Source organism: Gavialis gangeticus, unplaced genomic scaffold (genome assembly GCF_001723915.1).
Source record: "Gavialis gangeticus isolate Ggan-Ray unplaced genomic scaffold, GavGan_comp1, whole genome shotgun sequence".
In the NCBI taxonomy this organism is placed as follows: domain Eukaryota; kingdom Metazoa; phylum Chordata; order Crocodylia; family Gavialidae; genus Gavialis; species Gavialis gangeticus.
Window position 1 is genome coordinate 18,739,522 of NW_017729004.1, and position 16,550 is coordinate 18,756,071.

A 16,550-nucleotide genomic window follows, 5' to 3' on the forward strand; every position below is an offset into this window, starting at 1 on the left:
TTCTGGGGAGCTCACTGACAAGCCTTGTAGGCCTTTAACCATAGTGGGTGGCCTGCAGCTTGTGGGCTGCTAGTTGGACAGCCCTCGGCTAAGATTTCCCACTTCCTAATCTAGTAGCAAGCTAAGCTCCCTTGGGTATGGTGGAAGGGAAAGAAGTCGGAGAACACTCTTGCCTCTGCCAAATAAGGCAAAGTCTTATGATGCTTGTGGGAAGGAAATAGCACAACATCTAGTGTCTCCAGTTACTTTGGAGAAAAACGCAGAGAGGAAAATATCCTTTCTTCTTTTTAGCAACAGGCAAAAAAGCAGTGTATGAGTGTGATAACCAAATCCTTAGATGCAGGGGTAGCAGTGGACGTAGTCTTTCTGGACTTTAGGAACGCCTTCGACATTTGTCTCTCACCCCATTGCCAATCAAAAACTGGGGGACTGTGGTGTCGACACCTACACAGCTGAATGGGTCACTAACTGGCTGGAGGGCCGCACCCAGAGAGTGGTGATGGACGGGTCATTTTCGACCTGGAGGGATGTGGGCAGTGGGGTTCCGCAGGGCTTGGTCTTTGGGTCCGCACTGTTCGACATCATCAGTGACTTGGACGAGGGGGTAAAAAGCACCCTGTTCAAATTTGCTGACGACACTAAGATGTGGGGGATGTGGGCATGCTAGAAGGGAGGAATAGGCTCCAATTGGACCTAGACAGGTTACAGGGGTGGGCGGATGAGAATAGGATGGCATTCAACACAGACAAGTGCAAGGTGATGCACCTGGGGAGGAAGAACCAGCACCATACCTACAGGTTGGGGAACTCCCTTCTTGTTAGTACAGAGGCGGAAAAGGATCTTGGAGTTGTCATTGACCCCAAGATGAACATGGGCCAGCAGTGTGGGGATGCAGTCAGGAAGGCCAACTGTACCTTGTCATGCATCCACAGATGCATCTCGAGCAGGTCCGAGGAAGTGATCCTCCCCCTCTGTGGCACTGGTCAGGCTGCAGCTGTAATATTGGGTCCAGTTCTGGGCACCGCACTTCAAGAGGGATGTGGACAACATGGAGAGGGTCCAGAGGAGGGCCACTCGTGTGATCAGGGGGCAGCAGGGCAGGCCCTATGAGGAGAGGCTATGGGACCTGAACCTGTTCAGCTTCCAGAAGAGAAGGCTGAGGGGGGATCTAGTGGCCTGTTACAAACTAGTCAGGGGGGATCAGCAGGCACTGGGGAAGTCCCTGTTCCCCCAAGCACTGCCAGGGGTGACCAGGAATAACGGTCACAAGCTGGCAGAGGGTAGATTTTAGGCTAGATATCAGGAGGCGCTACTTCACGGTCAGGGCAGCTAGGATCTGGAACCAACTTCCAAGAGAAGTGGTGCTGGCCCCTACCCTGGGGGTCTTTAAGAGGAGGTTAGATGAACACCTTGCTGGGGTCATTTGACCCCAGTAATCTTTCCTGCTATAGCAGGGGGTCAGACTAGATGATCTACTCGGGTCCCTTCTGACCCTAGAAACTATGAAACTGTCAGGGTGGCTAAGATCTGGAACCAACTTCCAAGCAAGTGGTGCTGGCTTCTACCCTGGGGGTCTTTAAGACAAGGCTTGATAATCATCTTGTTGGGGTCATTTGACCCCGGTACTTTCCTGCTATGGCAGGGGGTCGGACTTGATGATCTGCTCATGTCCCTTCCGACCGTACAAACTATGAAATGCATCTTGAAATTTCAGGGTTTCTGCAGTTTTTACTGTATTCTACAGTGCTCAACAAGTTCTAAATATTCTGCCTTTCAGAAAAAATGGTCTGAATTTTGTACAGGCTTCAACACTCAATAGTTAAGCCACTTGTTCTTTTTTCTTGCAAAAAATGCAACCTTTGCAATTCAGACGTGGAATTGTATCCAGCATCGTAGAAACAGCTACAGGCACAACTTCCCACATATTGCACCTCAATCAGTTGTGGACTTCAGGGCTTAATTGATATTATTCCTAAGTTTGTTTAAACAAACAGTGATTTAAGTAGCTTTACATCTCCTGCCAGTTTTGTAGCTAGATATTCTAGTAACTTTCCAGGAATGTGGCTACTACAAGTCAGTTAAATCAATGCAACTTTTTAACCTTGTATGAAACATGCTCAAGTTGCAGTGATGTTTTGCTACAGTTGTATCACGACAGGTACACATGGAGATAACTGTTAGGTTGTGCTGATGCATCCTAGTGGCAGCTCCTCATCCCCTTTTTAAAGCAGTTATGTTTGTCCATAGGTAATGTCATTAACTCAAGACTGTCCTATTTAAAGTCTGGCATTAAGAATTGGTTATTTCTTTTAATTCAGAAGTAGAATTCTCAGGCTATTGCCGTGTGTGAAAGTGCACTTGTGTATGAACTGTAAGTACACACATACTTTTCAGCATACAAAAAATACCTGGGCAAAAATGTCAACATTAGCTTTGTTAAAGTAACTGACTTGGTAAAGAGACGTTAAGGTAGTTTTCCAGAGCAACAAAGTGAAATTTTGTGCATATGTAGTAATAATTGTATTGGGTTTCTTGAATGTGTCAGAAAATGTGTACCCCATTAAAATGTGCTAATAGACCAGAAAATGCTGCTTACAAAACTCACTTCACGTCCTTGAAATGGAGCACAGACTTCATTATTAGAAGCATCTGTGCATCTGTAATTTGATCTCCTGACTCAGTTATACAGTGGTTGCTCCTTGACTTGGTTTTGGGTGTTGTCCTGGGCTTTAACTAGGTTATATGGTTCTGGTTGATTACTGTCTACCACATTTAGTCATGTAAATGCAGGGGCAACTGTATTGTTGCTTCTCAACTATAGGTGAATCCCAGATCTGTAATGCCTTTTATGTGTTGTTTAGTGGAGAATGTAACCATGTATATATGATGTTGCATGGTTCTTCCTGCTGCTTGAAAAATGGGATAAACTGAATTCGTTTAAACATTCAGAGGATGTCTTTGGTAAAGGACAGACCCTGAGAGCAGAAAGTCGAACACAAGCCTAAGTTATGATGGAAAGTGCAATGTAACCTGTAATGTTTGCAGGTGCTTCCTTTGTGCCGTGTACAGTTTCCAGTGCTGGCAGTCTAGCTTTGGTTACATCATGTAAACAACTTGTATAACAAGGCAAACTTTAGTAGTAAAGTAATATTTTCTTTCATGTTTTAATTTCATTCACTGACACTATTTATCTTTGCAAAAGGAAACAAATATGCCAAGAAAAAAATGATGTTCTTTTAATGAAATGTTAACATGCCACCTGAAGGAGATCAAAGAGCATGTACGTTTTCTTGTGACAGTTTTCTCTACTCCTAGTGGTGTCTTCCCTAATCTTTTCTATGTCTTTTCAACATGTATCTAAATGTACATTTTTCTCATGTAACAGAACTTTCTGCAGAAGCCAAAGCAGCATTACTTGAATTTGAAGAAAGGGAAAGGCAGTTTAAACAAGGACGGTACGGCTCAAGGAGAGGAGGGAGGAGAGGAGGTTCAGTAATGTGTCATGGAATGGGAGAACAAAGAAGAGACAACAATGAAAGGGGAAGAATGAAGGATCACAGGCCTGCACTGCTGCCAACGCAGCCATCAACAACGGTACCTTTTAATGCATAGTATTTCCTATTTGAATATGCTTCAAGAAATCATTTATGGGGGATAAAAAACCATTATTCTAACCTGTGAATCATTGTACAGTTCTTTTTTCAAAAATTGATTCTAGTTTTCAGAAATGATCTTTTTCATAATAGTTTACAGAGATTTTTTTTAAAATGTGAAGTGGTGTCTGCTGCTGTCCTAAAGGAGCTTATAGTAAAAGGATCCTTACCACGGAGTAATCGTGGAAATATGAGGGACCTTGTTTCTGCTTCATAGTTACAGAAACCTGATATTACAAACTCTGCAAATTTTCAGGTACGCAGGAGATAATGCAGCTACTTCACTCGTTATTACTATTCTTCAGTATAAACAGATAAAGTGTTTTTTCTAGATGTTTGAGACCCTATTCAGTTCTGTATTACTGGTTGCTACTTAAATATAATTCTGTGGAGTTTTCCTGTCTTTCGAAATGTTCAATTAAAAAAATGAGGTTGCATTAAAAACATAGTGGAATATTCTTATTTCTAACATGGCATGTTCTGACAGGAGGCACATAAATACGTAAATGAGAATATGCACACATCAGAAATGTAGTTGCAGCAGCTTTCTGCTCTAGCAGTTTTGGGTAATAGTCCTTGGATTGCGGGTGAGTTAAGTTCTGTAACTGCAACTACAAGAGAAGCACTGTCGGAACAATAGGGATGACAAACTATTAAACCTTAATTTGTCTTAATAGTCAAATTTAAGCTTTGTCTTATCCAAGAATAGTGCCAGTGATCAAGAAATATAAAGATTTATTTTTGTTGTTCTTCATGATCTGCCATCTGTAACCCTAAAATCTTTTTGGCTGATGAGTGATGAAATTTGAATTACTGACAGGTGAATGGAATATTCAGTGGGTAGAAAACCAGACTTCTATTTTTGTAGAACAGAATAGGAGGAGGAAGAAGAAATCATTTGCATGCTTTTTTTAACCAACTTGTGTTGCTGTATTTCTCAATTTATTTTGATTTTAAATAAATATTACTATTGTGAGCATCTCTGTTCTTGTGTGAGATGACAGGAGCATCATCACATTTCTAATCAGCTTGGCTGTGTCCACACATGGTAAGGATACAGTCTCACCATTTCCCATCATCTGGTTTCCTGTGTGCCTAGGTGAGGGGTGGGCGATTTTATTTTTGGGTGGAGGGCCATTTACTGTGTTTTGGCAAGCTGTCGAGGGCCACATGGTCGTTATCTTGGAACTGGAAGCCCTGCCCCTAAACTCTGGGGAAAAAAATTACATACTAATTTTTAGTTGTCATCGTTGTTCCCCCCATTCCCCATGGCCAGCACATCTAGGTGCAGTTGCTTGCAGCCTGCGCAAGGCTGTCCTGCTTCTCCGCTGCATCACTGTCACCCCACAAGGCAGCAGTTACACTAGAGCAGGCACAGGCAGCCCCATGCAGGCTCCAAGTGGCTGCAGCATGGGGTGCCTGCCACGGGGAGGGGGAGCTTTTCCCCCATGCTGAGCACCAGTTTGTTCCCCGCTGCCACTGCTACCCTGGGCTCTGCGCCAGCTCCGGGCTCACCTGTCAGGGCTGAGCAGCAGCCGCAGCTGAGCACAAACTGCTGCTCAGCACAGAGGAAAGCAGCCCCTCAATTCGCTGCCGCTGGGCACTGTTTGCTGCAGCTGCCTGCCTGGAGCTTGCACCATGTTAGGCTGTGGCTGCTTCACCACTGCATCTCTGCTGCCTTGTGGCTTCTCCAGATGGCCACTGCTGCCATGCTGGGCAGCACAGAAATGGCAGTGAAGCAGCCGAGAGGCAGGACAGCCCATGCGGGCTGCAAGCGGCTGCAGCAGGAAGTGCCAACCATTGGAGTGGGGGGGAGAGGACTGTTTTTTGTTTGTTTTTGTTTGTTTTTTGGGGGTTCCCCCCCCAACTGAGCCACCATCCCCACTGCCACTGCTCAGTCCAGATGGGCAGTGCTGGGAGTGCAGGGTCAGGGCTGTGCACCCTTCCCCATCTATACTGCCAGGCTGGGGCACAGAGTGAGCAGGCATGTGGGGCCTGTGCCAGTGTCCCGGGGCCAGTGCTGGCAGGGCCCAAAGCAGGGCAGCAGGAATGTGGGGTCCTGGCCAGCAGGGGCTCTCTGGAGCCGGGTCAGGTCCCCCATCTCCCTGCTGGCGCAGTCCAGCCCAGCTTCAGAGAACCCTGCCAGCCTGTGCCCCACTCTCCTACTGCCCTGCTTTGGGCGCCACTGGCGTTGGCCCTGTGGCACCACCACAGGCCCCGCGCTTCTGCATGCCACTCGCTTCCACTCCCCCCACCCGCTGGCCACTCTGTACCACATGGCTGCATGGCCGGACAGTGGGGCTCAGCAGGAGTCAGCTGGGCCTTGAAGACTGGGGCAGTCCCTGCAGTCCTCCCCTGCCACACGCGCTTCTTACCTAAATTTCCCACGCCAGTGCTGCCACAAACAGCCCCACTGTCCCAAGCCAGAAGCGCCTGCTAGGCAGGGGCTTCCGGTTGAGGGGGGGACAGGGCCTGGTGGGCCCTGCTCTTGCAGGAGCCTGCTGTGGCTTCCCCTGGGTTCTATTGCCCCTGGCTCCTATCATCTTTGACAGGAGCCAGGGGCAGATAAATATTAATTTTCTAAATATTTTAGGGGCCCTGCGGGCTGGATAGAATGGCCTGGCAGTCCTGATCCAGCCCGCAGGCTGTATTTTGCCCACCCCTGGCCTAGCTATATGTTTTGTATGCACTTTTTTGTATTGATGTTTTACATACTATACTTGAATTTTAAGTCCCATTAATTATGGTCTTGTATGTTTTTTCTTAGACTCATTCACAGAGGTTAATTCCTCCTCATCAGCAGCCTATTAGAAGTCTGTTCCAGCAACAACAGCAGCAACAGCTACAGTCTCTGCTTCCTATACAGCATCAACATCATTCTCCTCCACCTCCAGGGATGCATATGCCCCCACAAATGGAAACACCTAGAATAATGATGACTCCACCTCCAGTGACGCCCCAGCAGCCGAAGAATATACATATAAATCCACACTTCAAAGGGACAGTAGTGACACCTGTGCAAGGTTAGTTTCCCACCTGTACCATGAGTTTTGCATTTCTGTACCCCTACCCTGTATTGGTAATGTTATATGCATTGATTTTTGGATAGTCATTCAGTTGTAGCTTTTCAAACATTTTGCCAGAGTTCGACATAACATACAATATTTTCTTGAATATATCCCATACCTCTTCCCCAAAACTGGGGTGCTTGTTTAAACCAGGGACTGTGCTGCTTTTCCAGCAAAGAAAAAACTTGGAGATGCTGTGCACGCCATGCAGCTGGCAAGATGAGTCCTGTGTTAGCCCTCTCACAACCATAGCTATTGGCTGAGTGTCATTGATTGTGCCTGAAGCAGCAAATGAGTTGCTTGTAGTGTCTCAGTGAGGCTTGTGATATGGAAACAACACTTTATTTACAGTAACTTTTTATATAAAGAACTGTTTACAGTAAAGAACTAACAGTTGCTACTGTCCTTGTAAGAGTCTGGGGCCTAATCTTGTGTGACAGAGTGAGTCTGGAAACATTGAGGCTGCTTACAGATGTTGAAAAAACAAACCCCAAAATAGCATTTTATTTTAAGCTTGGTGCTCCCCCACACCAAGCGCAGGGCATGCCTAGAAGAGGCGTTGCATTAGTTTAACCCAGCTCGCCTAACGTCTATATGGAGTGAGCACTTCAGCAGGGATTTTTGGCACTTCTGTGTAATAGCTAATTGAATCAGCTTTAGCTAAAGGTGCCAAAAAGCCCTGCTGAAATGCCTGATCTACATAGATGCTGTGAAGCCAGGTTGAATTAACGTGCTTCCTCTTATGGTGATGCCAGGCTTTTTTATTTTGTTTTTCATATCTGTCAGTGTCCAGAGTGTCTAGGAAGTGTAACATCCCAGGAGATAGTCTGGGTGAGGCACCTGGCACCAGGAACTTCTTGCTGCCACACTTCCGGGGCACTCTGTGACAGAAAATCCTCCTGAGAACAGTCAGCCATGACTGAAAAAATCTTTTCTCTACATTCTGCGTTCCAAAACATTATATCTATTTTATTTGGGTGCATTTTGTATGCAATAAAATAAGGTAGTTTGACCATGGCCATTTGGGAGAAAAAGCCTTTTCTACTGTGAGTTATCTTGAATGTTTGTTCCATGAAAGTAAAACTTGTGAACAGGTTTGGTGGATTTGTCAGTAAAGACAACCTGTTTTCAAAGTAGCGTGTTTGTTTTTGAAAACTGGGCAAGACTGCATTTGTAATTTTTCAAGTGATAATTCCAGCTTTAGTCTGGCACGCTTCAGAATGGCCACAGCTGTTTTAACGTCATAGATGAAGGTTGCATACGATTGTTCATTTCTACTGGAAGAAATTTCTTCCAGGTGAGAAATAGCCTGGGAGCTGGCATGTACAGACATTCTTCTAGCCCTGTGGCCCAAGAGCAGCTCCAGTGGGGCCCATGGGCAAGCTGTAGGCAGAGGAAGTAGTATGGTACACAACCCCTGCATGCTGCTCAAACCAGGAACTCAGGTGTGAGAAGGAGGCAGTGGCTGCTTCCTCACCCCTGTCACTGGGACACTCAGGAGTACTTGCCCCCTATGCCTTCTTTAAACCACTAACCCCAGTCTTAAGAAGGCATGGGAACCTTTCCCCTGGCTCCACTTTTCCTGGTGGAGGAGTTAAGTGGAGGAAAAGTGTGCAGACATTCAGTTTCCCAGGAGAAACTCTTCTAGGAATGATTTAACTAGGTTATTCCTGGGTTATTTTTCTCTGAGTGGCCATGTTTGTTTGCTCCAGGAGAAAAAGCTTAAATGTCTGCATGCTTTTTGTTTTCTACTGGGAGAGCAGTGCTTCTCTTGGTAGAAACGGAACATCTGTTCATAGCCTAAGACACCCTTTGAATTTATCTGTAAAAGGCACAAGCCAAATGTTCTTTGTCTGATATTAATGTATATCTCTTTTATTTTACTCCATTTTTGGAGATTATTCAGTTTGGAGCCTGGGAAGCAAATGCTTTTTTCCGTAGCTCATTTAGTACAAGTGTCTTTATTGGGCAGCAGAACAGAGAGCTTTTAACAGAGCAATATAAGTTGACTACTTTTTGGCTGTGTGTTGACTCTTTAAAATAGGGAGAAACCTGCATCAGTTGATGTATGGTTGTGCTCTTGCCAGCACTAACAAAACTAATGTTTCTACCTTCAGGCTTTATAACTATATTTTTCGTCAAGTCAGCATGGGTACCGGCTCATGACTAATTTTTCTGAATAGGTAAAAAGTTGGCAGGACTAGACATCCCCAGTTGGGTGTAAATCTATTTAGTCAGGCATGTTTCTCACAGTTGGCTTTATAGTGGCTGTTTCTTAGAGATTATTTCACTTTTCTGCCCATTTAATAAAATCAGTGGTTCCCACCCAATCAGTCACTACATCTGACTATTTGGAAATAATCCAAAGCTCCTTAGTTTTGGATGAATACTTCTAGCATTTCCAGCATGACTGTTCTAGGTATTTGTTAAAAGAAAAGTAAAGACTAGATGTTAGCCTGTCCCAGACTTCTGTATGATCTGTCATCCAGTGAATAATTTTTCTACATCAGATGGACGTCTTCCACCTGTAGGTAGTGCCTTCTTGGGATTTTTGACCCCCAAAAGCAGACCAACACAATTCTGTCCACCTTTTATCTAATCTTAGTTTTCACATCAACAGAGACTATGGATACTGCTGCTGTATTATTGCACAGTGTGCTGTGTTGAAGCACATGTAATATTTTGAGCATGCTAGTGGCATATCATTATCCTAAATACAGCGTTTGCCTTGTTAATTTGTTGGTTCTCCTTTTAACAGATCCATATAACATCTAGTCCTTTTTCCAGAAGACATCAAGAATGAGTGTGGTTTTTGGTTTTATGAATACTAAATTTCAGTGCAATGTTCTTTGCTAATTTGTGTTGACATGAGTTTATCAGTCCTTTCTCTAGGTCAAAAAAATTAAAGTCTCCTTTGTTAAAGAGCACAAAGGGAAGCTTATGGGTTATTTTAATGGCCTTAACTCGAATCCAGCTATACATCAGTCTTTCATATTGTAGTAGGAGTGTCACTTCACTTGAATACCTATAAATTGCATGATTATTGAAGATTGCAGCAGGACTCCAGTGATGCATCACTCCTATCCAGCAAGATTTGTTGCTCTGGAGAGACACAATTTCAGTATTTTCAGCACTATACAAGGCAGAAAATTTTAAGCAGACTGATTCAGGCATCAGTACTTATGCTTAGATAAATCAGGATGATAGGAAAGTAGGTCTGGAAGGAACTTCATAGAGTCATATAGTCCAGACCCCTGCACAAGTTGGGATCATTCCTGACTAAACCATCCCAGCCAAGTGTGTGTCTTACTGGCTCTTAAATTTCCAGGGTTGGAGAATCTACAGCTTCAGTTTGTGATCAATTACAACCCTCAGGTCTTTTTCTGCAGTACTGTGGTCTGGCCAGTCTTTCCGCAGTCTGTATTTGTGCATGCTGTTATTGCATCTTAAAGACTTCGTTATTTTCTTTGTTGAATTTCACCTGATTTTGTTTTGGACCGTTTTACCATTTTATCTAGGTCATGCTGCATCTGGGGCCTTCACTCTAGTGTCTTTGATTCTACCCAACTTGAATTCATCCACACATTTGCTAAGATTGCACTCAGTCCCATCAGCCAACTGTGCTCGTCATCTGGTAGCTGATTTGATTCATGAAGATCTCAGTAAAAAAAGGCATGAAATATTTAAACCTTCTCTTCATCACCTATAACTAGATTGCCGTCTGCATTCTGTTAGGGACCTCTTACTTCTGATGTACTTGTAGAATCCCTTTTTATTGTCTTTTACGTCCCTTGCCAGTTGCATCTCGAGTCATGCCTTAGCCTTCCTGATGCTTTCACTTCTCTTCTCCTCCCCCCCCCCCATGTCCCCTCTATACTGTTATACTTTTCTTTATAATGTGACCAAGCTTATACTTTTTGGAGGATTCTCTTTTGTTTCAACTCATTGCAAAGATTGCTGTCTCACTAGGTTGGTCTCCTGTTGCACTTTTCATTATTTTGCATTGGGATAACTTGCTCCTGTGCCCTAAATACGGCCTCCTTAAAGTACAACCAGCTCTAAAGACTCCTTTTTACCTTAGACTTGCTCCCAGACAATCCTGCCCATCAGTTCCCTGAATTAGTTAAAAATTTGCATTTTTGAAGTAGGAAATAAAGATTTCAGTGCTAGCAAAGGAAATGTAGACCTTTTTTCTAAGCATTTAGCATGGAACTTAATGACCAGGAAGGATAAAAGAACAAACTGCATTACTACTCAGTAGTTAAGGACAATTTGGTTTCTTGGTGCCTGCAGATGGTATCCTGCTCTCCTTACCTTGTTGTGATGTCTCAAGATATACAAAGGGCGCTTACATACTACAGTGTCTGAAAGTAGGACATGGGGGGTGGATTTGTATGATAATATAGGTGTGTTTTTCACCAGGTTTGTTAGAATGTGCTGCTTGGAAGCTGAAATACCAAGACTAGAAATTAATTTGTAGATTAAGGCTCATGCTGCCCAAACCTGCAGATTCTGCTAACAGCGAGTGGCATCAGTTCACTTAGTTTTTCCTCAAAGCTCTCTGAGAACTGCTAGATAACTTCATCAGGGTTGAGTTCAGGTACTTTTGAGCATCTGCATGAAGGACATTGTTCTGTTTGCAAATTGTAGAAATTTACTCTCTCACCTTCCTATTTTTTTTAAAATTTTTTTCATGGTTGGAAAAAACCATGAAAAAAGGAACCAGATGCCCTTCTGAAAGAGTCTCAAAATCTATAGTGTAATTGGTTATGAAGTTGCCGTTTCAACAGTTGCATCTCTAGTGGCCATGGCTTTAGCCTAAAGAAGGATCTTGAGTCTTTTCCATTGAGGAGCCCTGTCAGGTCTTATGCTCATCCCAAAGATGAACATAATTTTTTATATTGGAGAAGAATTTGTCTTTATTTCCACATCACTTAAGTCAAAGAAGTTCCCTTAAGTGTTTTTGTGTTCCTTACCTTGGTTATAAACATTTCTTGAGCTGCTTGTTGCAGTTTAGATTTTGCTTTCTCAGGTGGATGCTCACAACAAGATTATCCCTTTGTGCTCCTGAGCGTGTTCTCCTTAGCTTTTTAGGAAGACGTGACAGGTTTATAAAGGTGTCACATGAGCTTCCATTTGTACCTTTCCCAGGCATAAAATGCACATCCGGTCATTAGCTACTTACATCATTTGATGCTAGGATTTGCAAATTACTTCATCATTCTAAAGATTTTTTTCCTTCTTTTCCAGAGTCAGGTCTTCAAATCTGCTTCAGTTGTGTAAGCTTTGGGTTAGCAGATGCATGTCAATAAGAAATTAATATCTTGTGTTCTAAGAAAACAGTTCAGTTTTTGAGGTGGGGGATTCAGGTTATTTCCCTTACATTTATCAGAAATGACTAGCAAGAATCTTGAGAAGCCACCAAAGTTTTGAAACTGTAAAGCAATTTTTCATGTTCTTTTGTGGAAATTACTTTATCCCAGAATAGCAGCGGGAAGACTTTTTTCTCATTCCCTTTTGGGTTTTTTTTATAATTTACAGTCAGATATTTAATCCTTTAATTTAAAATTGTATCCAACTTACATTATTCTTATTTGTATTTAAAAAATGCATGGATAAATTTGATCAGAAAAGTGAGTGCTGGGTTGAGCCATATTAGCTACCTCAGCAGAGAGGCCAAGGATTGAAAGGGCATGGAGTTCTAACTATCATCTTTCATGAGTATTCAATTCATTTATTTTAAAAAAAATATATAGGCCACTGCCAGAGGCAGGATACCAAAATAGATAGGTTAGTGTTCTGTTCAGCTGTCATTCTTTCCACATTCCTTCCTCATACAGCTTTCTCAGTGTACTTGGTCCTGATCTGTAACACCCAAGCTAATTTAGTCTTGGGTCTGTCATGAGCGAACTGCCAATCTTTTCAAATTAGGTAATGACTATGATATTGACAAATGTTCATTAGGAGCAAAAATGAAACCATCAAACTAATTTTCAGTTGTAACCTTGTAGAAATGAACACAGTCCTCTGAAGATGAAAGGTTACTTTCCTTAGCCCAGCATGTCAGTATATAAAGCATAAATATTCATCCAAAAATGGGTGGAAGCCAGGCATATATGTCTGAAATAGAAATATTGATGTTTCAATGGTTGGGCTCAGAAATCTTCTCAATTAAAAAGTTGTATGTCACCATTTTTATATATTTTATGACACTTTTTGATGTTTCACAAAGCTTTCGTGTCCTGATCTGAATTGGAATAGACAATTGCAGTCTTAAAACTTAGCAGTCAGTTTGGTTCAGATCAGTTGAGAAGTTGACATTTTAAAAAGTTTTATTTTAATTTTGACCTTTTAATTTTTGTTTCAATTGGGCGAAATTTCTCTTAAATTCAAATCAGTTTGGTGCTTTTTATTTGTGGAATGTCTGAAAATATCCCAGCAATTCTTTTGAAATGAGAGACTTTTTTTAAACTATTTCAGTTTTGATGAATTGGTCTTCTCAGTCAAGAAAAAGTAAAATTCCCAATAGACTTCTGTCACCACATCATTTGAGATGCCACAGCATTTCCTTTGCTTGTCGTGTAGGTAATAGTTTTGTGAGACATCTTTCATCAAACATGTTTTTGTCTTTTGTTTTTTAATCACTAGCTCGATTTAAATACAGTAACATATCTGCTGTGCTGATCTATTCATGAAATTGTTATTCAGTTTAGACTGCTCTCTTCTTTAAGGTGAGACGACACGACACAGTGATTTTTACAGTGATCACAAACTGAGCTATGCTTCGCAATCTGGAAAGTAATTTATAGAGTGGGCAGCCCGATAGTGTGGGGATTGTCCCACATTGCAATGGTAATAGGAGATGTCTCTGCATAATTCGAAGTTGCTTGGCTTCCGAGGTTCTCTTTCTTTAAATTCTCAGAAGTGATTCAGCCCTTCTTCCACTGTCATGCCCTAAGTTACAGGGTAGCCAACCCACGGCTCTGGAGCCACATGTGGCTCTTCAGAAGTTAATACAAGTCTCCTTGCATCTTTGCACAAGCACACAGTGACCAGCTTCCCTAGCTGTTACCTCATGTCATGTGATGTGGCTGCTTGCAGCGAGCATATTGTTCAGCTTGGACTCGGAAGTTAGGACTCCGGAGCCGCTGTTTGGCCACCTCTGCCCTTGTATGCGTCAACAGGGGTGCTGTCAAATTCAGAAAAGTTGCAGAGTGCCTGAAGTCTGAAAAGGTCAAGAATGATGGTTTTAAAACAGGCAGGTATTTGGTTCTGCCACTTGATGAGCGTTTCTCAACCCATGGGGGTCACAACCCAAAAATGGGTTGCAAGAATCGTAGAAAATTAGAGTTGGAAGGGACCTCAGAAGGACATCTAGTCCAACCCCTGCTTAAGTCAGGACCATCCCCAACTAGATCATCCTAGTCAAAGCTGTCTAGCTGGGTCTTAAAAACCTCCAAGGATGGAGAGTCCACCACTTCTCTGGGTAACCTGTTCCAGTTTCTACTACCCTCCTAGTGAGAAAATTATTCCTGCTATCTAATCTAAATGTCCCTTGATGCAACTTGAGACCATTACTCCTTGTACTGTCATCTGCCACCACTGAGAAGAGTCCAGCTTCAAAGTGCACCACTGCCATTTTCTTAACGCTGGCGCACATTTCAGCAATTAAACAAGTGTCAGTTTGTGCGCGCTGCAGACTTGATTATTTGAGTCTGGTCCGACGCGCTTGATTTCCGGTGCTTCAGAGCAGACAAATGCATGTGTATAAATGTCCAATAAGCCCAGTTCCCTCTGTCTTTTTCCTCAGAAGTCATGTCCCCCAGCCCTCACTATTTTTGTTGGACTCTCTCTAATTTCTCCACAACCTTTCTGTAGTGGGGGCCCAAAACTGAACACAGTACTCCAGATGCTGCCTTACCAGTGCTGAATAAAGGGGAATAATCACTTCTCTTGACCTGCTGCAGCACCCTACCAATGCAGCCCAGTATGCTGTTAGCTTTTTTTGCCATAAGGGCACACTGCTGGCTCGTATTCAGCTTATTGTGCACTGTAACGCCCAGGTCCTTTTCTGTACAGCTGCTGCCCACCCAGTTGATCCTCAGCCAGTACTGGTGCATGGGATTGTTCCCTCCTAAGTGCATGACTTAGTACTTGTCCTTGTTGAACCTCATGAGATTTATTTTGGGCCAGTCCTCCAATTTGTCTAGGTCACTCTGAATTCTAGCCCTGCCCTCTAGCATATCTCCTACTCCCCTCAGCTTGGTGTCATCTGCGGACTTGCTGAAGGTGCCCTCTATGCGATCTTTCTGGTTGTTGATGAAAACAGTGAACAAAACTGACCCCTGGGGCACTCCACTTGATACCGGCTGCCAACTAGACATTGAGCCATTGATTACTATCCTCTGAGCTTGATGCTTCAGCTAGTTTTCTATCCACCCTACAGTCCATTTATCCAGCCCGTACTTCCTTAGCTTGCCTGTGAGAATGTTGTGGGAGTTGGTATCAAAAGCCTTGCTAAAATCAACATACACTTTAAAACCACATACACTGGTCTCCCCACATCCACAGAGCTAACCATCTCGTTGTAGAAGGCAATCATGTTGGTCAGGCATGACTTGCCCTTGGTGAATCCATGCTGGCTGCTCCTAATCACCTTCTCCTCCAAGTGCTTAGAAGTGGATTCCTTGAGGATCTGCTCTGATTTTTTTCTAGGTCTGAGGTGAGACTTGCTGGTCTGTAGTTCCCTGGATCCTCCTTTTTCCCTTTCTTAAATGTGGGCACTGTTTGCCCTTTTCTGATCATCCAGGACCTCTCCTGATCACCATGAGGTTTTAAAGATGATGGCCAATGGCTCTGCAATCACATCAGCCAACTCTCTTAGCACCTTTTGGGTGCGTCCTTTCCAGTCCCATGGACTTGTACATGTCCAGCTTTTCTAAGTAGTCCTTAACCTGCTCTCACCGCTGTTGGCTGCTCACCCCATCCCCAAACTGCTGCCAGGTGCAGTAGTCTGGGAGCTGACCTTGCCTGTGAAGACTGAGGCAAAAAGGCATTGAGCACTTCAGACTTTTCTGCAGCCTCTGTCACAAGATTGCTTCTCCCATTCAGTAAAGGTTTCACACTTTCCCTGATCCTCCTCTGGCTACTGACATACAGTATTTGTAGGAACCCTTCTTGTTCCCCTTCACATCCCTTGCTAGCTGCAACTCCAGTTGTGCTTTTGCCTTCCTGACTCTATCCCTGCATGCCTGAGCAATGCTTTTATACTCCTCCCCAGTTGTTTGTCTAAATTTCCACTTCTGTATAAGCTTCCACTTTGTGACTTAGGGAACTCTTTGGTAAACTAAGCCAAGTTGGTCTTCTGCCATACTTGCTAGTCTTCATGCACATTGGGGTGGTTTGTTGCTGCACTCTCAGTAAAGCTTCTTGGAAGTACAGCCAGCTCTCCTGGACTCCTCTCCCTCTCAGACTGGCTTCCCAGGCGATCCTGCCCATGAGTTCCCTGAGCAAGTCGAAGTCTGCTTTTCTGAAGTCCAGGGTCCCTACTCTGCTGTTCTCTCTCCCCTTTCCTTAGAAATATACAAAAGGGTTGCAAACAAATTTTAATAATGGATCAACAAACTTTTATACATGGGTTCTCCTTTAAAGGAGAAAAACATGAGGAAACCATGGCTTCTGCCTTGCAGGCTATTAGAGTTCCAGCCTACATGGGGCTGTTTGGGACCCTCCATACCTCTACCTCTTCCCCCTGCCCCACAAACCGGGGGCCTGGAGCTGGCAGGCAGTGGGTCAGGAATGAGAGGCACTGGGTTGGGATTAGTCATCA

General features: G+C 43.6%; 1 protein-coding gene across 8 annotated transcripts in view; it reads left to right on the top strand.

Moving 5' to 3' along the window:
• The window catches only part of RBM33 (RNA binding motif protein 33), a 224,858-nt gene that overhangs the window by 70,235 nt on the left and 138,073 nt on the right, over window positions 1-16,550 (top strand). For all 8 annotated transcript variants that reach the window (XR_002095780.1, XM_019508146.1, XM_019508151.1 and 5 more), the window contains exons 8-9: window positions 3,386-3,594; window positions 6,421-6,676. Coding sequence is in view for 7 of the 8 variants with exons in the window: in XM_019508146.1 (XP_019363691.1) it covers window positions 3,386-3,594; window positions 6,421-6,676 (465 nt within the window). In the remaining variant the exon portion in view is untranslated. The remainder of the gene's footprint in view (window positions 1-3,385; window positions 3,595-6,420; window positions 6,677-16,550) is intronic.